This window comes from Calliopsis andreniformis, chromosome 3 (assembly GCF_051401765.1).
Source record: "Calliopsis andreniformis isolate RMS-2024a chromosome 3, iyCalAndr_principal, whole genome shotgun sequence".
Taxonomy (NCBI): domain Eukaryota; kingdom Metazoa; phylum Arthropoda; class Insecta; order Hymenoptera; family Andrenidae; genus Calliopsis; species Calliopsis andreniformis.
The window spans coordinates 3,061,626-3,086,776 of NC_135064.1; the positions used below are offsets into that span (position 1 = coordinate 3,061,626).

The following is a 25,151-nucleotide window of genomic DNA, read 5'->3' on the forward strand; positions in this document are numbered from 1 at the left end:
TATTCTTTTATAATCAGATCAATCACAAGTGTGCTTCTGTTAAAGGATTATTTATCGTCCATGTAGGAATCAACACTAAACAATTCAATAAAATATCTGACTAATCAGTTTGCTATTATCGAAGTATCGTTAAGTAGAAGTAGTTCTTTCTCCTCAATCTCTTTTAATTCTCACTTCTGTGGCTGTAAGGCAAAACGATCTATGCCAGTTTTTTAAAAAATTCGAATTAAGGCTTTCATTGAGATCTAGAACATAGAATTGATATTTTCAGGAAGAAGGGCATTAAAAAGAACATTTTCACTTAAAAATAAGTTTTCGAGAAGACACAAGTTCATAAGACAGTATTGAAATTGAAAACTTTAAACACCAAAATCTCAAAAACAAAAACATGTGACTTAAGTCACTTTACCTTACAATCATAGATATAACCTTTATAATAATACATCTTCGTTCAAAAATACTTATCCTTAAAATAAGAGGTAACTCGTATCGCAGTGAAATTACAATTCTAACTAAAGCAACCTGCTACCAGAACGCTTATAGCCAGAAGCAAGCATAATTTCGAAGTAAAACTAACAACGCTTAACGAACTCTATAACTAGAAGCTCGGATAGAGAAATTCCGACACCTACTGATGCTGGCTGGATAGCTGCAGGACCCAAAGTGTTTAACGATATCCCAAAATCCTGCAATTAAAATGACTTCAATGGCTGACGTTAGGAAGCCAGAGGTGTGGGAAGTAGACGCGTGCGGATCCTCGCCGTTTCCTCGCGACAGAGGAAACTCTGCCACGATGTTACGCTTATTTTAATCCGTATTGAAGCTGGAAGACGGGGGATAACATCAATGAGCGTCGAAAAGAGGGAGAATAGGGGTCAAAGTCAAACGGTAACGAAGCTCGGCTCAGTTGTCACGGCTTCGTTGCGCTGGCCAGCTGTGTCGATCGCGTTCGGCTGCAATCCTGTCTGATCATTCCGAGCTTTGGACGCTGCAACAGGTATTTCGCCACCTCTATCGTTTCTCTCGTGAGAACTAACATTCGCGTGAACTCGATCCGTCTAAAACTTCCTCTTCGACATTTGAAACAATCACGGGTGAAGCTTGAACTTATGACCACGGGGACTGCGGAGACTTATTTTTAAACATCAATCGGAAGCTGACTCTTAGGGCATAAAGTGCTGCCCCCTTGTAGACTTAAGATTCATTGATGAGCTTAAAGTAAGGGACTCGTTTCTGAGATCAACTCAGATTCTAATAGCGTACTTTGGCCTTATCGAAGATGCAAGTGACAATGTATGATAAGTAAAACTCGTTTGCTCTGTATAATTTATAGATATATTGCAATGTAGCGAGGAGCTTATAACGAAGGAGTACTACATCTCCGTGTACGGGGAAATCTGTGAGATGTAAAACACTCTACATTCTACAAAATCTTTAGAGAGAAATTGTCTCAGAGAATAGAGAGGAGATAGAATAATTCAGAGCGAATGTAAAAAACTTATTTAAGTAATTACAGTGATTTAATGTTTTATTATTGTCATAGTAAAATAGATATAGTGAATTCGATAGTTTATGAAACCAATATAAAGTAAAAGAATATGAAATACTAAGCAAGAATCGCATACAATAGCAGACTTTGACAATTACAGAAAACAGCTATTAATGCATCGAATAAGATACGTATAAATAATGTATCATGAATACGATCGTTGATTCATGAGTACAATGCCTCCGTTCAAGTTGAGGAACTACACATTTTATGCACGTATCGTGAAACTGAACTGTAAACAGCTGATATTTCGTATATTGAGATTTCATTTTCATTTATTAACGATCATTGCGGTATTAAACTTTTCATATTACTATAATAGCAGAGCAATTTTAAGTTAGTATAACAGCGGAAGTAGTAAAAGTAAACTATTTATCTCCTAAATAATCTAATAAAACTTTCTACAATTGTTTTAAATCACGTTTTATAAGGCCAAACTTAGCAGATTTACATACAATGGTTGTAAGTATATTTTGAGTCTCTTACGTCATCGTAACTTGTATTGAAAAATATTATTTCAATGACATGTCAAATTAAATTAATTAAAGCAATTGCATTGTTTATAAATTGAATCCTTTTAAGTTTATGGAGTCATAAACTTAGAATGAAAGTTTTATGAATCCTAAGTTTGTTAACAAAAAATTTTGAAGATTTACACAACTTTTAGAATTCTAAGAATTGAAATATAATATCATTTGAAGAGTTCTATAATTCAGAATTGTAAGGATACGGACAAAATGGTCTTGCAAAAATCTTCTAAGTAGATTTAAGTAGGTTAAGCTTTGTAGAATCTGTTACAGACCTTTGTAAAATTAACAAAGGTAGCTTGACTACAGTTAAAGCAGCTTTGTTAAATCTACAAAGTTGACTCTTTACTAATCCTATTAAACTCAGGCTTGTTAGAGTACTATTGTAAATTCTATAAGTGATTTCAATAACTTCAGCTTAACATTTTCGCCGTGAAGTATAAAGATATTTTATTGAATTGGAGAGGTACAAGTCATTTGAAATTTATAAATAACATAAGTTTTAGCTGAAATTGTAAAAATTCTTTGAATTATGATTCTCGAATCACGATTTATACATATTTTAAAACTTCTTTTATATTTTTACGGAAGAACTTTAAAATTTTCATTAAAATTATATAAATTCTGTAGATTTTTAGATATAAACTTTCTAGAAGTTAGAAACTTCAGATCTCGAATATTTAAACATCTTCCTATCTTGCAACTTCTTCAAAATTTATAATTAATAATAACAATTTCACTCAGAGTATTTTTACTTTTCATTTTTCAGATTTCAATAAAGCTAAACTAGTTTTTCATTATCCACAAATTTCAGATGCCAAATTTGTAGCTCTACCTAATTTATAAAACTTCAAATTGTCTACATTCTCTACATCCAAGGAATTTGGTGAAACGTTTTTATTGAAATATCCTACATCTCTCCAACCTTTTAAATCAAATTTTTCAAACGGCCCTAAATCTTTCACTTAACATCTCTCGTAACTCCATGCACATTACACGTTCCACTCGGACCTAATAGATCCCTATGATCGTCAGTGCACTGTTCGATAGGCGTTCGATCGTGTAACCGTTCGTGTGACCGCGATTGCGTAATTGTGAAAATAACTACCGACTAGATGGGTAAGTGATCGATTGGAAAACTACCGAGGCAACGATCAAACCAAGTCTTCGTTAGGAAGAAAAGATTTCCGCCTTTTCGTGAGCCAGCATTGCGGAACCTTCGAGACCTTCGACACTTGAAGCTGTTTAACATGCAAATGTTAATTAATGACGTTATAAACGCATACCACATTTATTGTTTACCGAGTGAGTGCTCGAGGCGATAAAACACAACTCGCTCTTTCTATTTAGATCCCGGTGTTATCGTTCCAAAGCGTCTTCGGACTATGGTGACGTCTGCGACGCATCATTAACGTTTGACATTTCTACCAATTGCACTGTAATCGTAAACAAAATATCGCACGTTCGAGTGTTTGACGTTCGACGACGGACTGTCTGTAAAACTACTCTTAAAGTACTTCTTCGTGTAACCTAGTTTACGAATGAGCAAATATTTGATGTTTGATATGGATTGCATGAGGATAAGCCTCCACAAGCGTAGGGGGAAACAGTGAATTGACTGGGGCAGATAGAGTACTGTTAAAAACGTAGTTAGTGCCATATTTGAACAGAAAATTGGCTTAGGTAACGACGCATAGAGATAATTTGAAGTCATGAAATTGTTCTTAAAGAGTTTGGTACAAAGAACCAAAAACCTACATAGGCAGTGCAGCAATTTGTTTGGTTTAGAAGCCTGTAAATGAAGGAAACAGGAATTTATTTCAAAGGAATGGTCATGATTTTTATAAAACCAGCAAACAGTGTTAACACTAAAACTTCCAATATTAACATAGATAACTCCCACTAATATTCACTCATTGGCATAATTTTAACTTCTAAGATTTACAGTTTAAATAAATATAAAACAAGCCATAATAGTGTATTACAACACACTATAGCGCGACGTATGGATATAAAAAATTAAAACATGTAACGTTTTGATGTTACAGAAATGCTCGGACACTTCGCAAGTTTGCACAAGAATTTTTTTAAAACTTTAACTTCTCTTGTTGTTTTTCACGAATTCTACAGTCCATCTTATTTCATAGGCATGCTCACATTTTTGAGAAAAAAACATTATCTTAATTTGAAGCCTAAATTTTTGAAATGTCCAAATATGTGTGTAGTATTAAAATTTGCACCTCTTCGATTTTTCGTTTAATATTTAAACAATAGTATGTAACAAATCAACACTATTTTTCCTTTTAAATATTTTTGTATAGCACTGTATTAATGTGCAACATAGTTGTTGCTCATTACATAGTGACTCAAGAGCTTAAATATAAAAATTACCTCAAATATTAGTGTGAGTCATTGTATGTCTACTTTTAATAATAGACTGCAATTACATTTAAAAAAATAGATATTCTCATTGTTGGAAAACTAACATTTCCTCGTTTCAGTTAGCATTAAATTAAAAAAATAATGTTTATAAAACATAAAATGTGTATAACTAACAATCGTAATAGACAGTTTGACTCCTCTAATAGTTCTATTACGGAGATTATTGAGTGCACTCACACATATAATATGATAACATTTTTATCTCATTTAATTACAAAATGTCCAAATTTCGAGCTTTTACGTTAAAGAAAGAGGAGGTCATTAAATTTATTTACACTTTCAATACTTTTATTTATACGACGATAACGAAGAACAAATATTGAAAAGGTAATGATACTTCCGTTTGTTAATGTATAAATAATATGGCCGAAAAGTAAAGTATTAATCTTTTTAGAAAATTATACTTTAGTAACAACTTGCATTTTCGCACGTTCAACTTGTTCATCTTTTTTCTGCAACTTTCTTTCAGCTGCTTTTGTTTTTATATCCCATGCATTTGCTTTTAACATTACTTCGAAGTTATTTCATTATTCCTATTTCAGTAAGATAAGTCAGAGAAATTAAGACTTTTAAGACTCAAATAAGTAATAATATTTCGAATACAGAGAGAATTCCTCTGAAACCAAAAACCATCTTTAAATATTAGAGGAAGAAAATAAACTTGTAGTTAAGAAGATAAATATCATTTAGTTTAGAGGACTTTTAAAGTCAGAAAATCGTCAAATATAAAAGAAAAGTAGTAAATATAAGTAATTAAATAAAAGGTAAAGTCCTTCACTTCATTTAGGACTCTTCCCACATTGACGAAGCTATTTCTAAGCACAATTTAGTTTATTCTAAATGGCAAAATGTAATCTTAGGTAAAGAATTTAATATTTCTGCTTTATTTAAAGTATTAATATAAACTACAATCTTAAAAGAAGAAGAAGAAAAGAAACTCACCTACATGAGTACAACGTCTCTAATTCGCTTAAACCCTAATTTTAGAAGTACCATTTAAACAGTGTAAAAAATAGAATTTTGTACAATAATTGAACGCACTTTCTGACATTATCAACTCACGAGAAAAGTATTTAAAAAGGTTATCATAGTATCCACTTTATATTGAGAACTTTATCAAAGTGAGAATACTGTTTCCGAACACAAAAAAAGCAGAAGATTCAAGTTTATATTTCCTTTATTTATCGCCTTTATTTATCGACAATCCTGATAAAATCAGAAAAGAAAAAAGATTTTTTTTTCATTGTTTTTTAACTCTACTATCAATAAGCATATAAATTTATCAGAGATAAATAATTATCTTCAAAGGATATAAAATTGCTTCAAATATCAAACTATTTATACAAATTCATATTTTAGTTAACCTAGCCAAAGATATAGAACATAAATGGAAATTTATTTCGTCTTCTGAATATTAGAGCATATATTTTATTTTCAATATTTTATATATTTTTTAATATTATGTGCATTGTATACTCTCTTGTACATTTAAATTTCCTATAGGTGCATATATATCCGTGGTTTAGTGATTAGATTAGTATCGGTAAGCCAAGAAGTAGCCGTTATGATTCAAGTTTCCAACACTTTCTCTCTGTCAAATATCTTAGCAATTGGCAAACTGCATCGAGAAAGGAAACCAGATCGACAGTTTTTAGCTCTACACAGTGTTTAAAGAAACATCGCATTTCTCGTTTAAATTTCTTTTGATACAATTCCTCACAAATATTTCATTTGAAATTCACAGTGGTTTGCAAATTATTGAACTCAATCCATAAAAGAACACATCAGTTGCTTTTTCTAGACAATGATTGAGATACATTTTATGTGCAAAACCATTTCGTGTGCATTCCTTCATCTCCAATGAAAAAAATCTACAAGTTACTTCAATCTCTTTATCGTAGTATCATATGTATATTATACCTTCAACGAGTTCAACTTTTCTCTCAAGAATTATCCACTAAAAGCAGCTGACTGACGCTAATGCACAAATAGCTTTACATGTCCTTCAATCTCCTTGAACATCATTCTTTACCTCGGTAAAGAAGGCATCAAAGTTATTTGAATTTCGTTTCTATAAAAGTCATCTTGTAACATTTATTTCTTTAAAATCCAATGTATATCTTTTTGGATTATCAACAACTACTATATTAAGCGTTTATATTATATTGATTTAATTTCACGATACTATAAATTACAGTTCTTTAACTTCTATCAGAAAAGTACATGGGGTATTTAGTATCTATTAAATATAATGTGTAAAAATTTAAGTTGATCTATAGATTTTAAAAACTATACAAATTTATTTAAAACATCTCTTTCAAAATTTGCTTTTAAATTATGTTTTGGAATATTTTCTTTCGTTTTAATGTTTTTGCCAATTAGCATATAATTCTAAAAATGTATAACAATTCCCTGCTTTCTGTTTCACACCAGTTTTGCTGACCCTACTACAATATACACATATACATATTTACCTACTATCATTCATGCCCAGATCTAAGCCTAGAGCCCAGAGTCATGATACATAACAGTTGAACGCTTAACAACTTGCGGTTTCTATGCTACGATTTCCTGGTACTTTCATAGAAAAACAACAAACACGACAGGATTGCGCTAACTTTAATCGTTCACATACTTCTGGTTTGCTTTAGTGGTTTCTAGACGTACGACTATATCGGCAAATTGCTCTGGTAAATGAAACAGTTTCATTAAAGGCGGAGGAAGAGTACGCGTTACCATTAGGATTTTGTGCCGTGCACGCGACAGTTATCGCATTACGTTAGATTTCTCGATGCGCTGCGCAAACTATAAATAGCGTTCGCATCGGGCGGCCTTAGTATTGTCCAAACGACGGCATGTTTAACAGTGCTTTTTCAACATTTGTCGTCACTACGTTTTCTTCGTCGACTTCCACGCAGTATTTGGATTACTGATAACGGCTGGGCAATTGAAGCTGATTCTTAAAATTGGAGCGCTCTAGGTATTTTTTGCGTGACAAAAGCGTCTTCAATTTTTCAGGGCTGCGTTATATATATATATAAAAAAGATTATGATTTGACACTTCGTCCATTAACCCAAGTAGACGTGACAATCTTAATTGTACTGTCCAGGCTATACTTAATTCCTAGTAAATATGCATTACGGGAGAAAATTTCACAAAATGTTGTAAAAGACTATAATATAATGCATAAGTCTTTTTTTGAAACAGTTTCGTTTGTTTTGAAGGAAAATGATTACACTTTCTAATATACACTAAAATTGCAAATATTACCGCATAGATACATTATTTGTCAAACATGAAGAAATTATTAGATACAATTTGACAAGTTCCTATTTAAGAGAAAATTTGACTCCTTTAATACCAATTTAACACGTTGACTGCCATGTCACCCATATGTGGGTGACAATTTTTACATGATTGTGAATAACGGTAAGTTACATAATCATGAATAATAGTAATATACAGAATTTCAGCGACACTTAGTAAAAGAGACAAAACATTTTAAAATAATCATGAAAATGAATTAAAAACAATTTTCTTTAAAGTTGGAATCACAGCCAAAGTGATAGAATTTTTAATGAAGTTAAAGTGGCAGTTAACGTGTTAAAGAAAATTAGATAAAAGAGGAAATATAGAAGATTCAAGCTCTAATAACTGTTTGCTACATCTACTTTTTTGTATTTAATTTCTTCTTAATTATCAACGTTATGATTCTTTGAATTTTGTCAATTTTTCACTAGTATTTAAGCGATGCAATCAATTTTGTCAGTAGTATGTCTATAGCTATAAAGCAAAACCGTATAAATTACATTTTAAAAAGAAATTTGTTTTTACCTTAATTGAAGTCTAAAAGATAGAATTCATGTTTTAGACATGAGTAAATTGAATTAAAAGAATTTCTTCCTTTAAAAACGTAAGTATGACAAGTAGCAAGTCTATAATATACAAATAAGACCCAGAATTTTAAACGCTAAGGTTTGGAAAGTAGAAATATGAAATTTATATTGTTTTGTCTGAAAACCACAGATATTTTAACGATGAGAGTATTTTGTTATAATAAATGATTAAAAGTAGATTTATTTAAAATTAGGTTTACCGTGCACTTATAAATGCAACGTGATAGTCAATATGTTTGAAAGCCACAAAGTACTAAACGCTCAACTTCTATCAAAATTTGAAATTAAATACCTACTTATACACGGCACTGGAAGTACTAGCATAGAGAAAATTCTCAATTTCAGATGCAAAACTTTTCTCCCAATAATATAAATGCTGTAAATTTGCTTGTGTAATTTAGAACCGATTTAGATATAATGTAACAAAAACTATGAAAATCTCAGCAATACCATGCGATTTCGTGTTAACCCATTTAAGACTGATAACACATCATATGTGTTACAGTGTGTCATCGATTTTTCGTATCACATTGCTAATGAGCCAGTATCTTGTATCATCATCTGTTTTTAACAAACAATGTCTGCAATATTTATCTTTTTAAACTTTTCCTTTTATGTTATTCCTCGACATAAACAGAAAAAAGTTTCCGGTTCCTATGGGGAACCTCTTATAATAAAATTTTCGTCTTGAATGGGTCTCTAATTTGTCAATTAGAAAACAAAAACATAGGTACATAGTAAACATCAATTCTATACATAGTATACTGTTCTATAAAGAAGTTTACAAAAAAGTCTTGGCCTCTGTTTCCTTATTACGTGAGTTCAATAATTTGCATACTTCTGTAATTATCTGTTATTTAATTAATGGGATATATTAAACAGAATTGCTCAACATTATTAGTATAAAATCACTCTATAACAGAGAAACTTCAACAATCGCAAAGTTTCAGATATTAGTGGGCAGAACATGAGATACAATATAACATATTAAAATAACAATTATTCTATACATAAGTACATGCACTGGAGTCCAAAAGATTGAAATCACTTACTAATTTTCATTTATGTTATAGCAAAGTACGCTAAAGTAAGCAAATTAAAAGACTAATTTAAGTGACTACTGTTACTAAGATTCTGTATTTAACAAACTAATATTTATTTCTTTTAATTTAAAAAATAATTGTGAATTTTTGGCCGATGTTCTGAATTCTCCTTTGAAGAATTAAAAGTTAATTGCGAGAAAGTAGGCTCGAAACGCCACTTGACAAATAAATATTTATGAAGGAAGTGCAGCTAAAGGAACGCGAGGCGGTTATCTGATTTTATTATGCTCCCGTCTGGGCGCATAACTTTTTTGTTTTTTCTTGCTGGAACGATATCGTTACTTCGTGATAGTACAATCGAAGCTGTTCAGGGCTGAAGACTATACCATTATTTGAAAGTAAAACGTTTTATTGTTATAAAAATTATCGGGAAAAATGATATCGAGTTTACATTTCTAGAATCATTCCTTAAAGTATATTGTATATTTTTCATTTATTATCGTAACTGAGATTACATCTGAAATTATTTTTTACTACTGCCGTCTTGGAGTTACTGGCATGACATTTATATTATGTTTGAAAATTTTTGTAAAACGGTATACTACTTTTGTGCTTCTTTTCTGTAGAAATATGCTTTTAAGTAGTGCTAATATTATGCAAACATAGAGTTATCAGGTTCCAAGTATTTTACGACCAATTACATCATGCATATATATAGGACATTTCTACTTTCTACAGAGATTTAGGATTTAGTTTTAATTTTAAAAAGTTTAGTTTTAGTTTTAAAAAGTTAAGCATAATGTACATTACCTTTTGTAAACGACTAATGCAGAGTGTATTCTTTTACCAGATAATATTCTAATTTTTTTTAGTACTTAGTATTTCCTACGAATTCCACGGTCCAATTCATTTTATAGGGGTGGCCATGCCTTTACAAAGAAAATTACCATTTTAATTCGGGATTTAAATAACTATTATTCCCCAGTAGAAAATAGAACTCGCTGAAACGATTGTCACGATCGTCTTCACATGCGCTGCTATGTCCGAGAAGTCGTTTAATTTTCCAAATAATGATCGTGTGGCACGTGTATAATTAGACGCCTCAACTGCGTTACATCGGCCTGTTACGCAACCGAGTCGGAACAACTGTCGGCTACGCGGTCTATCGCCGAAACCTTTGCTGAATGCGCTTATCTCTCAATCGATGGATGAATTTTCGAATTTCACAAAACAATGAGGAAAACGTATGCGTGCGCTCGCGCGTGACGGATGAATCGACAAGTTTTCAGCAATTTGTTCGGACCTACGTGGCCGTCTCTCCTCCCACTCGCGTGCGGAAACGCCGTTTAAGAACCGCCGCGGAAGTCGTTTGTGATAGCATCGCGTTGCTCCTTGCCATCGTAAATAATTTGTCGTCATTTTGCATTCGGGAACACCGGTAGCCGATTCGCTTATCACGAGCCTGTGCAATCTTTGATCGCAAGAAAACGCGTTTAGCTCGTTGCGGAAGAAGCTTAAGGCGGTTTCATAATCTCCAACTATTTCATAATAAATGCAGCCAAGATGTAGAGATCTGATCTCAAATATACGTCATTTGAATGGAGTTAACATGAGTACAGTGATTCACGAATTTGTTTACGAGGGATTGATAAATACTCGGATTCAACTTGTAAATAGCTTATTTTTTTGTAGTAGAATTGAGAAGGCTCTGTAAGAGTTAAATGCTACACATGTATGTAGATACGAAGGTTTGAGGAAAAAGGAAAATGTGATATTTATTAGATAACGGTATTAATTATAATAAGCTAGTACGAAATGAACTTCATTGTCTCGGAATTTGCGTTTGTTTGATTTCAAAAATAAAACAACGATTATACTTTGTTCTAATTGAAGGTCGTACGGCGACAAAATTGTTGCACAAATCCAACCGATGTGTATGAACATGAACACACCATGGTATGACAATGAATCATATGAATGTAGTGGTATATAAAATATGACACATGTACTGTCTAGAGTCGGGAGTTGGTAGTTCTCCCAAACCTGTAGTTATTTCAATTAATAACACATTAAAGCTTAACATATTAAATACGAATCATAAGTTCCTACAGAAGTGAATATATGTGAACAAGATGAAAGTGACTACTGACATTAAATGAAAGTGATGATTGGTATTAAGTGAGTTGATTGTCAAATAGCTTTTTCGTATTTTCTAGACTTTCTCATTTATTCAGATATGTAATAAGCGAAAAAAATAATTCGATATTGCACTTACTACTGTACATAGTTCGTAATATTTTATCGCTAGACAAAAACTAATAACTGTTAATATTCAATTGTTACAAGCGTTTCATATAAAAATTGTAAGCTGAAAGTGGAGATCACCGGTGACCATTGTTGCTAACACGTTAACCCTACGGTTCTGATCATAATTATTACTTATTATTTCACTCAAACCAATCCTTATTTAATTGCAGTCATAAAATTGATAAAGAACGTTAATTGATGAATACTTCACAAAATATTTTTTTTCAAACTGTATTTTCGGTAACTGTAGGCACAAGTAAATGGACCTTATTTTAAGAGACCTTCTAATTTCAAAATTCAGTGTATCAAAATTCAAAAGTGTAACGAAAAGATGGAAATTAATATATGTATATGGTGTTTAGTAAAAGGCACAACCAACGAGGAGATGACTGTCTATAGTGAAAGTCAAAAATATAAACAAACACCATTATGTGTAAACTGAAAAATTATCTTTACTTTGGAATACCTTTAAAGCCAAAGTATATTAAAATTAATTCAAGACAAGTTATTCACAACCACGACGAATCATAATAGTATTTTATAAGATTGTTTTCAGAATTAGAATTAAACAAGTTATAGAATCGTCGTGGTCGTGAACAACTTGTCCTGAATTAAGCATAATATACTTTAGCTTTAAAAGTAAATAAATTAAAAAAATTTCGAGTTGAACATCGTATAGTTTATTTAAATTAAACTTGTTATATTTTAATTTCATGTTCAAAGTTATTCTTCTCAGAAATTAAATACACAATTAAAAAACTTTATTTGTATAGTTTACTTATTTTTCAATAAGTAGTTATCTCTTCGCTAGTCGTATTATGATTTACTGGACACCTTTCTTAATAATACTTATAATAATTAGAGTTAGTTGTACTAAAAATCACTTTTCTTAGACTCCCTAAAAATTCCGACATTAGTAAACAACTTTTTGTCAAATTTAATACACATATAAAATAAAAATAATTCCCCGAATGAAATTAGAATCATTAAAATACTTAAATTTTTATTCAATTTCAAATTTCTATAAAACTTTTATTTTAAAACTTCTTTTCTTTCCAAAATATTTTTATAGCACTTAATCTCACTGCTTCTTTATTTTTAAATTATGTTTTTGTCGAAATAGACTAGAACATACGGTATGAACTTTTACCATTCGTATCAAATCAACAGAATTCACGAAATCAGGTTTCTCAATTACTTACATTGTATTACTTAAGTAGATATATTTTTTAACAGTATTAGCATATTTCAGTAGAAATCAATATTTATTATCTCTAAATATGTATAAATAAGTATGTAGACTATAAAATAGCTAATCATCAGTAGTCTGAATAAAAAAACCATAAAAGTCGTTTTCTAAACCAACCTTTTGGTCAAATAGGTTTATATCTCCTTATAACTTTGAAAAATACTATAGTAAATGAGGCAATATCAATAAATAATTTCTACCTGGTAATATACTCTAAGCATTTAAGTACGTTTTCACTTGATAGTAAATCGCGATTTTTACGGTCATGACAATAAATGTCATGATTTTTGTCGTCATGAAAACTACGTGAAATTGAATTTAACTATCGCGACATTTATTCGCGTAAGATACTTGTTCGTAATACTTTTTGTTAAAACTTGCTTGTTAATAAAAAAACTTGAATGATAGAAATAATTTCTCAGTTGATGTACAAAAGTCCTGTTTTTATAAATGATTTTAATTCGAAGGCACAGAAATATGACCAAATACCCTACTAAACCTTTCTCCCTCCGTTTCTCATTCATTCTACTACTTTCAAAATGTATAATTTTGCCATCAACGCGAACAGCAGCCAGAACTACTTCAGTCAACAGCACGATTGAAAGTAATTAAATGTTGTGATATTAAATTTCGTGAGTCGCAAAAAACTATCACGCGGTCATAGTGTCATGACAACAAAAACAATAACTTTTACTGTTTCGTGAAAACGTATCTTTTACACAATATGTACATATGCAGAAACATAGATTAATATAAAGAAATAAAGATATTAGCAATGTTTAGAAACAAACAGAGTAGATCAGCTTTTTAACAAAACTGAATCAGTCTATCTAGAATGAAATCTACTCTGAAATTGTCGTATTGCACAAAGCCTCGTACTAAAAATTTTATTCTTCATTTCCGACTTATGTTCCACGTGAAATAACACCCGTTTCCGTTTGTATTGTTTACTAATTACACGATAGATAATATATAATTAAATAAAATTAAAATAAATAAGAAAGCCATTTATTTTCTTTATTCATTAAAACCTATTTTCAGTGCTGTTCATTTAAATCAATCAAGGTTCCACTCCATTACAGTTTTTATATTCGTCATTTTTTCCTTCATTTTCAAATATCTGATCTTATTGTTTTTATTATTATTAAATTATTACTAAGGTAAAATAAATTCTAATTGCAGAATAATTAATTAACTCCCTGAAATACCAATTCTACTAATCCCTGAAACATTTTCTAAATACACTCTTACTCCGATGAAATGTTTAGTCAACAGCTTAATATGCTTGCAATAACATCGGATTGCTTTGCTTACTTCGAATTATGTACAAATATTGAAGTTAGCTAATAGCCTTGCTATACGATTCACCGTTCATTTCGATAATGTCATAGCCCATAAAGGCTCGTAAAAGATCAAAGCGTTAGAGCCTTGTTGTAATGCTTCTTACGCTGAACCGATCGGGGTACTCGATTTGCATCAATAACCGATATCTGTCTTCCTGATAGTAAAATTGATCGCTTTGTGTCGTAAATCAAACTGGCATATAATAGACAACTGAATGAATGATTGCATATGCGCAAAAAAATAATAGTGTTACCTATTAATTTCGTATCGTTTTCACATCAGTCTTTAAAACAACGTAGAATCATAAAAACGTCATTTCCTTAATTGATAGTATTAAAAATTTTATCACCCTCGATATCTAATATTTTCATGTCATTTAAAAAGATTAATCAAGTGAACGAAGAAATTTCTTTTTCGTTCAACTTTGAATCAAACATAAACACCTAAAAAGGAATTACCAGATTGGTATAATTGGATACTACACATTTTTTTAGAAATATGTAAGTACAATTATCTGAATAAGTAAACATTTACAAAAGACTGAGTTAAGCACACTTTTGACAATATTTTGCCGTGACGAAGCGAATTTACAAATTACGACAAATTGCTCGAGCATCCTTAAACGGTGAAGATGCTACACCGACGCATCCGCTCATTTTCATGATTGCACAATCATCCTCACGCAGAGTTAAAGGTACAAACGATTTTCTCGAGTGGTACGAGTGGCGTCTATTTCTTTATGATAATCTGATGATGCAATTTTTTTGAAAATTACCGAGCACGTGTTCCGCGAAGTGTTGTATACCTTTATCTATATCGATCAGAAAACTTGAACTATAAAAGTGATTTACATTTGATAGTCGTAGACATTGAAGATAAGTTAATGTTTCTCGGTTCGATGATATCCAAAAGAGCGATCAGATTCTTTAAAGAATCAAAGATAGTGCTTCAACCTTTTTACGATTAACTATCTATGATGAACCTTTTTATAAATGGACACGAAAAAAATAAATCGAATAGAAATGGAATAAAATGGCAAAGTATGGTCAACAATAAAAGATAAATAAATTGGAATGCATCGTATCATAACAGTGGTATGTCGTTTGTCAGCATGAAAAGCGAATATTGCTGATAAATGTTATCGTTGGTCGCAGACCATGTGCCTTCAAACACTTGCGAAAGCTCATTCTGTGTTCACGCCTCTGATAAGAAACACCATATTCAGTCATATAGTTTAACCTAATTTCACAAATTCAAGAGACCTCTTTGAAGAAAAGAAAGTTGACATACTAGAGAAGTACATCCCTACAATAGAGCTATTCGTAATCTCGTGATAACTCTTAGCGAAGAACAAATATGTATCTGACTATTCTTGACTAATCGACTCAGGAGACTTCGTTTTGAATAATGAATGAAATTCAAAGACGGACGTATATTGATAAAAAACAAATACTCGATAAATGAAATTATGCAATTTCTAAACGCAAAACGTCTCGTGGACAATCAACAAAGGAGATGACTAATGTTGTAGTGATGTCGCGTATAAATAGTTCTCTTCCACCAATAGTATTCTGTACATACGTTGCTGACATGATGAGATAACTCGAAGACGGTGAGAACGTTCTTTATTCACAGATTAAACAGTAACAGACAAAGTTAACAAAGCTATAAGAAAAAAGATTATTGTTAATTATTATTAAGATTACATATAGGATGATTATTAATCGTGTTAACTACTATTTAACTTCATTTTAATTCTAATTCTCTAACGAGATGTAAAGTTTGTTCCAAATAAAAGAAATCCTAAAGTGCCTTCTCCATAATTACAAACACAATAAATGTTCTAGGTAAATAATGTCACCGTCGATGGAACCATTGCCAGTACAGGACTTGGATACGATTCTGGCGCAAAGCCTTGGAAAAGATTTTCAAATAGACCACCTGGAATGGAAACCACTAACTGCTCCAGGAGAAAATTTTGGAAGCATTATGTTGGCCGTCGATGTTACGATAACACGAAATAACAAAACAGAAACGCTGTACTTGGTCGCTAAACTTCCACCTACCTCAAAATATCTACTAGAGCTGTTTGACAGCCCAGTGACATTTAAAAAAGAGCTATTGTTCTACAGTACAATGGCAAAGGAGTTCATAAATCTTCAATTAGAAAGTGGAGTAAAAGATGAGGACCTGGACATTCTTACGCCCAAATATTTTGGAGGAAGACTAGGACTACACAACCTAGAAGAATTCGATGAACAAGCTGTTATAGTTTTAGAAAACTTGAAGTATAGTGGCTACAGCACTGAAGATAGAATATCGGGTCTCGATAAGAAGCATACAGAGCACGCACTCGAAGCACTGGCTAAATTGCATGCAATTGCCATTGCCTTGAAGATTAAAAAGCCTCAACTCTTTAAGAAAATGATATCAGATGTGATGGCAGAAATTATAAACGAAACAACAGAAAAATGCGTTATGGGCATGATTGAAAAAGCGCGAGCCGATATAAAGGACACTGAGGAGGCAAAACCGTACCTAGATCGTGTTAATAGGACAATCGAGTTTGGTATTAATATAAAAAAAGATACCCAGAAGCCGAAGGAACCCTGGGGAACGCTGGTTCATAGTGACTTCTGGGTGAACAATATGATGTTTAGACATGGCGAAAACGGTGAAATAATCGATGTTAAAATTGTGGACTTTCAGTTAAGTGCGTACGATTATGGCATTAACGACTTGATCTTTTTCCTCGTATCGAGTGTGGAAACAGAGATCCTGGACAATAAGTTCAGCGATATGCTTGACTACTACTATTCCTGTTTTATAAAATATTTGAAAACCTTAAAAACTGATACTAGTAAGTTTTCCAAAGAAACATTTGATGAAATTGTGAGCTACTGTGGTCCCTGTAAGTTCTATCAATGCATCATGATGGCCCAAGTAATTAAAGCGCCTCGAGGGTCTGCGCCAGAAATGAAAGACGTAAATGATGATATTTTCTCACACATGGTCAGCGATACAATTTATAAACAGTCATTGTTACATATTGTAAAACTTTTTGATAAGTTGGGATGGCTGCTTAAATAACATTTGTTGTTGTTATTTTCGTATTGTTAGAAAATTTGTTATAAATTAAATAGAATGTTTATACGTAAACGTATTTAAAGTACAAATTATGGAAAATAAATATTTATATATATTGTTGAAGCTTGTGCAACAAAGTATATTTTTATGGGAGTTAATGTATACAAAGTAAATTAAAATTTAGAAAAAATTATTAAATAACTTTTAGTTTATGAGGTTCATGTAATCTTAAGAAATGACCAAATATGTTCATAAGATTTGTAACATTTCTCAAATTTTTATATTGCATGCATCCATATTTTGAAACAAGAAATCTATTCTATTATAATAAAAAGTCATATTATTTTACATGTAAACTATAATCGTTAAAAAATTTATTTATGATTCTTCAATTGATGCAGCGGTTATGTGCCTAAGAAATTTGCGGTTGAGTGAAATAGAGATGTAACAAACAGCACTATATTTTTATTCTACTGTGACTAGTGCGGTACAATCTGATAATAATGCGTACTGTTTTATGTAACGCGTCATTCTAGCATAATAAACTGAATTAATTCTTTATTCATGATTAAGTTAAATAAGCTAATTATAAGCCTGTGTGTATTAAATATGTGTTATTAAATATTTAAGCAATATAATGAAATGATATAATAAACGAATAAAGTAACATAATTAAACAATGACAATTGTTACACGAAAATTGTCTTAACATTATCAATATCATTATCTACGAATGTTACTTTTGTGTGAAGAACTTGATCTTAAATTACACATTTAACTTATAATCTGAACAGTTGTTTGAACAGGTGAATTTCTAAATGAAAATTTGAAGTTTAATTGATGTCATTTGAAAGAGAGAAACAATAGGCATGTACACTGAATAAGTAAATCAAGTATTTAGTAATATTCGTAATTAAAGATCAAAGTGTGCATTGGAAAATTGATTAAAGAATTACTCGTTTAATTAATTCAAGATAGTCCATTAATCGTAAAAAATAAAGAAGTACGTGTATGTATTTCACGTAGCAATACTTACAACTCTAAAGCAATAAGTATTTTGTTTTAATTATACTCTGAAGTATTTTTAAAATTTATAAAAAAAAGTGAAGTACTCACTTCCAGAAGATCTGCTACTGTGTCAGGTAAGTTGAACTCCCTCACAACGCGTAGTCGCACTTGCCTGTTAATTTCATGGCGCGACGAAAGTGGTAAACTAATAGCCCTCTGACAACTTGGAGATTGCCTTAATTTTTGCTCCCGTTTCAACATAGCCGCCAAGGTCACAGAATCTGGAACTTAAACAAAATACATATAGAACAGAGCCTACCCTTCAAAAACAGAATTTTTGTCGTACAGTTTTGTTGAAAATTTTCAAATAATCTCACAAAAGGAGTGAAAATGAAAGTACCTGGGAAGGCTGCAGCAAGGACATCCACTCCAGCAGTGCCCATTGGTCTTGGTTTCTCATCAACCATGTACAAGGCATCAGGAATATCGGCCACGTATCGTGGCCTTCGCAGTCTCACCAGATCTGCTTCTTGGACCATTTGTTCTTCAACTAAAGACTGTAAAAATATTAATAATATTATCAATATACACATACAAATATTAAGAATACAATTAAAGGATAACTGTAATTACTTTTATTTCCTCATAATAAGGCATAAATAAGCGTGGCCTCACAAAAAATCCATTTTTCTTTCCTCCCCTAATCCAAGCATTCATGCGTAAATTCTCCCTTTCATCTCCTATCATGTGACTCGGTGGAGTTGAAACTAATCCTCTTCTAATAGCCTAAATATGTAAAGAAATAATTATATACTAATCAGAAGTCAATGTTGATCGTTTCTGAAATTTGAGATTCAGTACCTGAGTCAGCGCTTCACTGTTAGGCGGTAGTATGTGATCCATTCTGACAAGTGGTAGAAGTTCACTGAGTATCTCTCGCAATTCTATATCGCTTAGATCTCTTTTCTTCAATCCCTTTCTGGTAACAGAATGCACCGTGTGACTGAGTAAATTAGGCTCTCGATCCTCCATACGACGCACTAATTCCTGCTCCCCCCACTTGAGTACTGCCTGCAGTATTTCAAGTTCACTTGCTTGCAAAAAATGACTTTGCAAAACATTTGCCAAATGCGCGTGGTCCAGTTGATGGAGGATGGAGGACGAAGCGACAGGCTGAAATTCTTCCCTCAAGTAATGTAGTGCTTGTCTGTGCACCCATGCAGATCCATGAGGTTGACTACCCCACCTGTAGAGAAAGCAAAACAATAAATGTCAATTAGAAGACAACTTTTCAAACAGAGTTATTTAAATAAGTAATAGATGACAAGAAACTCACTTTAAAACAGCAGGAAGTGACTCCAATGTGAGATATTCTAAAATAAGATCTTCACAACCCTGTGACAATATATCCAGCTCCAAAAATCTGCCAATTTGGTACAACTCCATTGCTTCTTCTAAGGGACTTGGTCGAACTCGTCCAGTATGAGTAAGAGCTTGAACCTGAGAATCGATACAAAAAGTGGGTGTTTCAGAGAAGAAACACGTAAACGTTTCATAAATAATTCTTTTGAAATCAATGCACGTTAACTCGAAGATTTTTTGTAAAAGAAATTGATGAAAAACGATGTAATTACCTCTCCCAGACTACCAGCGCTGTTCCCGCAACCATTACCTCTCATTATTAACGATAAATCAACGGTATCTAAATACACTGCATGTAATAATACTCTGGCGTATCGTTTAGGTATTACACTCTCATCCAAAACTATTCTAGTAGGTATGTGAAGCGCCCTTTCTGTGTGATCTTCTCCAGATCTAGTCCGTCTTTGTATTAAGTTTCTGAAAAACGGGGATCTCGCAGAAAGTATCGCTTTGTGACATGGCAGTTCTAATTTTGGCCGGAATCCGTATTCTGAACTTCCACTATCTGGTCTCTGGTAATCACTATCCGACGTGAACACTAGCGCGGCGTCCGCATAATCACCGGTATCCAGTAAATATCTGAGATCATGTTCCAATGGATTTGGAGTACCGAATTCATCTCCCAGTCGTCGCAAAAGGTTCGCCTCCAAAGCAGCATCGTGTGGACAAATATCACCAGTGTAGAGATAGCGTAGAAGTGCCGAAAACATTGGTATCTCGAGGTTTGGCGTTCTTAACTCCAGACATATCCTAGCACCGTATCCTAAAATTCAAAATTAAAACATTTCAGGATATATTTTAAGGCAAAGGTAAACTTATTCTTTTTAACTAATGAATTTCTGGTTCTAACTGATAAAGTGAAGTAATTTTTTCATATCTTCAAAAATCTAAGGAACTAAATGCTACTGTGGCATTTTGTGCTAAACCAAGTAGCAATATATACACTTTACTAAGTTTAATCAATAATTACTTATTTTACCATTGCATTTCAAATAGTTGAAAAAATATGTTTGTAGGGTATATTTACCTGGACACCCAGCTAGTAAATCTCGAAAATATGGACACCGTGCCGATAAAAGAGCTCTGTGAACAGGGAAACATGCTCCTCGATAGACGAGATCCACATCAGAGCAATGTTTATAGTCATACAGCATTGATAAATCTTGTTTGTACGTGGCAGCTGGTGGTCTAGCTAATTCGGCTTGAACATGAAGATCTTTTAACGCAGCGAGCGCCTCATACTCCTCCAAGAGTGCAGTTGCTTCTAGGTGGCTCCATGTTGATACCAAATCTCGAATTATCCTTCCATGATCGCAGGCCTTAGAAGACCTGCGCCTTCTAATGAACTTTTTGCGTAGTGTCGCAAATCCCGTCATTTTCTTCTTCTTTTCCCTGAAAGTCAAGTAGAAAAATCTGTAAGTTTTTCATTAATTCATTATTATCTTTCATTTCATAATTGTTAATCTAATATCATAAATGTTTATTAAGATTCTTAGTACCACAAATGAAGCTTATCAATACTGATCAAGACAATAAATTGTGAAGAATAAACAAAAGAGATAGTCAAATCTAAAGGTACATATTTACATACCTGATAGCAATGCCATGTTGATCAGGATTACCAGAAGATGAGAGCCTAGCTGCTTGGACCGAATCTCCACCTACACTGGTGATGCTTGACGATGCAGAAGCACCCATTCTATGTATCATGTAGGAAGCATCTCCTCCTCGTCGTCTTTTCACGAACCAGCAATCCCTTTTATCTGTATTATCTACCTCCTTTGATCGTCTACGTTGCAATACACACGGTGTCAAAATTTGGAATACATTCATTGCTCACCCAGACAACAGCATGAAATTATTGTGCACCTGTATAGAACAAACATCTTCCATTAATTTCTCTGTTTATCTGGTACCTAAATACACTAACTTTCAGATTACACCATTAAAAATTAACTAGATGTATCTCGATTATAAACAAACAAATAAATATAAAATTATTTATTGACCATTTTTTGTTGAGTCCATTTTAGATATTAACCATTACAGCTTCTGTCGGATATTAAATACTAACATAAAATAATAATTTAAACAACCACACAAATTATCGCTATCTCTATACATAGTTATGCTACTCAAAATGGATGCATTTTAAAGCAAAAATTGCAATAGATATAACAACAATTCATATCTTTCTTAATGGACATATAATAATTAACATGCAATATATTCAATTTCATTTGCTGCTATTCACAATCATTGCTAAAATGAACTTTCTTATTTGTATATTCAAAGTAATTTTACTATCACAAGTCTCAAATCTGTTTTTTTTTCCAAAAAGTTGCATACAATATGTTACTATTTATGTAAAAATAACGAAAGTCACAGATTATATCTTAAACTTTCACTTTCTTAGCTAATGTACAATATTTACCTAAAAAGTGTACTGCACTGATTCAGAAGCACCTTTTAATTGGATATTTCAATGCTTGAAACTTTTCTCACTCATTCTCGACGAAATTACTGAATCTTCGAAGGAATAAGTTATGGGATGTCATCACATGTTAACTGGTACATTGATTGATATTTATCTTATTAGTCTGTTCCAGAAATTAACATTTTTTAATAACATCTCAGTTACTTTATCTACAAATAAACTTTAAATAAGCACTACTTCTATGAAATGTAACTGCTTGCAAGCAAGTGCAGCGAAATAAATATTTTCAAGTAACGTATTAACAGAAAAGTGATAACATTAACACACTTATGACCTCTTGGAATCTTTTATTATTTGATGTCACTGGTACACTACTACTAGTCATTAAGATGAATTGAATTTACGTTTCATATCACGACCTTACATGATAAGTGATACCATGGTAGAGACACTAATTATTACAACATGAAATTAAAAATATTTATAACCCTTTAACTAACTCATCTACTACATTGTATTTAATGATATAATGAATAGGTACACAGTAGTTATGTTTCTTTTTTATGCAGACACAATAAATACTGAATTCATGTATGCATGTACTAAGGAGAGTAATTATATATTAAAATAGGACTACTAACCGAATTTTTTTCATCCAAAATTTGATCTTTTTAAACCTAAAAGATATAATTCTACTATAATATATCTAAAACTTTTAATATAGTGCAACAACTAAGTAATCTCTAATATCTAATATGTAATACATAAGCTATGTCAAAACTATAAATGCAAACACAACAATGACACAATTGAAATAATTGTCAGAGGAATAATTAAGAACATATACGTCAGAAATTAAATGATGAAAGTCGACTCTTAAGAAAATACACCTGTTGTAAATTCAATAGATACTAAAATACCATATTAGATTCTTAGAATATTAGTTAATGTATAATACATGTGACCACACAAAGAATTAATTATTTATAATTCATAGAACAAAATGTTTTAAATGGATTTAAATGTATCAAAGTCATTATATTTTGTTTCAATTAATTGTGGACTTGTAAATCTAGAATATTTAATGCATTGCAACAAAGTGTCCAAATGAAATAATATAGTAAAAGATTTTTATGTTCTATTTAATTCTTTTTCGAACTTACAATAATTTGCACCAATAAACTATGTTATAAAAGCTTTAAATTAAATATTATCACTCATATTCAACCAACATACATCATTCAGATATAAAGACACATACTTGTATTTCTAACATAAATATCTATATGTATAAATTACAAAAAATTACAAGTTAAATATATTTCTAACAATAAGTAAACAGAAAGAAACATAATGTATCACACAAAATCACATATTCAATTACAGCTAATAATTATTATACAAATAAGAATATTTCACAAATACATTTTCAATTCTAAAATAAATAAATAAGTAAAATAAAAATAATAGTAAAACTTAAAACTTAACTCTAAATTAAATAATTTACAGAAAATAATAAAACTATATAATTCTACACCAACTAACAATCAACAAACATAAATACATAAATCTATATACATGAACAAAGTTCACAACTATCAGTGCAATGCAAACACTCATAGTAGAACACAATCAGTTCAATTTCACCAACACATTGCTCAAACTGAAATGCAGCACAAAATGCACAAAATGCACAAAATGCACAAAATGCACAAAACAGAAACCATAACACCACAGTGAAAAAGATAAACGAAAATTGCTAGAGGCATTCCGAAACTGCAACACAAACCAGGGAGCTTCTACTGACAGCAATACACCAATAGGTCAATAGTAGTCAGCTGAGCTACGATTGCGAACGGCGTTGCGTGGTTAACGATGCATATGACGTCTATAGGGTTCAGTCACCTTCTCGATTGCAGTGATGGAAGGGAAGCAAACAAAAATGAAATAAAATCGAGAAATAGGTGTTCCATATAACAAATGTGCAAGTACACGTACGGAAAGAAAATCGAGGATACGCGAGATGAATCGGTTGTCCCGTCGAGAACGTCGATAACGGTTCACGAAGCACAAAGGCGTCTTATTACCTGAATAACTCGGGTGCATGGGCTTCGTCCATTATTCTCCATCTCGTAGGACTCTTTCAGATTCGACCTGACACGAGTAATCATCACAAAGCGCGACGGCCATGTTTATACTCGTCAACTCAGTCCGCATGTAAATAAAACTTTATCACGGCACACTGCGCTCCGAGCCGTGACCCGTTCTCCTCCATATCAGCGAGTCCGAACTCAAATCGGGGATCGTCTACGAGGTGCGGGTCAGCCACGCTGAGTGAACGCGACAATGCAACCGAGAACGTATTATTGCGGGCACAGAGAACCGTCCAGTCGCGCGAAAACAAACGTCGACGGTGGTCATATTCACTGTGGCTGCTCGAAGATAGCGGGACAAGAATAACGTGAATAACGTGCTGAACCGTCAAAAAGATCGCGCGGGGAACAGTTTGTTTACGTTCGCGCGACCGCTTTCACAGATAACAGCGTATCATTTAAGGCCTGCACACAGCGAAGGGGATCTTTCTAACACGGAAACATCCATTCGTCTGATCATGCGCGAATACACAATTCCGCGGTCCCAGATTCCGTGATGGGATCGCGGATACCGCGGCAGACGAATTAGGTTAGGTTTATTTGGTCGTTATCGATGATAACAATGATATTTGGTATTTAGCGGAGGATAACGCGTCGTTTCCTCGTTTAAGTCAATTCCCATAGGAAAAACGCGATCTCTGCAAGCTATTATCCTGCGTTTCCATGGAACTGATGACTTCTTTGAC

At 32.3% G+C, this 25,151-nt stretch overlaps 2 protein-coding genes across 7 annotated transcripts in view; one reads left to right on the top strand and one right to left on the bottom strand.

The window, feature by feature from the left end:
• The window catches only part of LOC143188701 (BTB/POZ domain-containing protein 7), a 32,012-nt gene extending 7,175 nt beyond the window's left edge, over positions 1 to 24,837 (bottom strand). For 2 of the 4 annotated variants that reach the window (XR_013003565.1, XM_076393104.1), the window contains exons 1-9: positions 24,400 to 24,837; positions 21,467 to 21,744; positions 20,903 to 21,267; positions 20,088 to 20,638; positions 19,790 to 19,953; positions 19,315 to 19,699; positions 19,087 to 19,239; positions 18,854 to 19,010; positions 18,562 to 18,740 (exon numbers count right to left, since the gene is read on the bottom strand). Coding sequence is in view for 3 of the 4 variants with exons in the window: in XM_076393104.1 (XP_076249219.1) it covers positions 18,562 to 18,740; positions 18,854 to 19,010; positions 19,087 to 19,239; positions 19,315 to 19,699; positions 19,790 to 19,953; positions 20,088 to 20,638; positions 20,903 to 21,267; positions 21,467 to 21,708 (2,196 nt within the window). In the remaining variant the exon portion in view is untranslated. Of the gene's footprint in view, positions 1 to 18,561; positions 18,741 to 18,853; positions 19,011 to 19,086; positions 19,240 to 19,314; positions 19,700 to 19,789; positions 19,954 to 20,087; positions 20,639 to 20,902; positions 21,268 to 21,466; positions 21,745 to 22,309; positions 22,476 to 24,399 lie in introns of all 4 variants that reach the window. The other 2 variants (XM_076393105.1, XM_076393106.1) reach the window with 2 other exon arrangements.
• On the top strand, positions 915 to 18,145 carry LOC143188702 (uncharacterized). 3 transcript variants are annotated; one of them, XM_076393107.1, is made up of 2 exons: positions 915 to 997; positions 16,206 to 18,145. In XM_076393107.1, exon 2 carries the CDS (start codon positions 16,213 to 16,215, stop codon positions 17,446 to 17,448), a length of 1,236 nt encoding a protein of 411 aa, XP_076249222.1. In that variant the 5' UTR covers positions 915 to 997; positions 16,206 to 16,212; the 3' UTR covers positions 17,449 to 18,145. The 3 variants fall into 3 exon arrangements, with proteins under 3 accessions (XP_076249222.1, XP_076249223.1, XP_076249224.1); XM_076393108.1 differs by lacking the exon at positions 915 to 997 and adding an exon at positions 7,365 to 7,498; XM_076393109.1 differs by lacking the exon at positions 915 to 997 and adding an exon at positions 15,601 to 15,970.
• Positions 24,838 to 25,151: the final 314 nt, after the last annotated feature.

Bases quoted from the DNA above. Each gene is read 5' to 3' on its own strand.
- LOC143188702 (XM_076393107.1), top strand. From the start codon at position 16,213: ATGTCACCGTCGATGGAACCATTGCCAGTACAGGACTTGGATACGATT.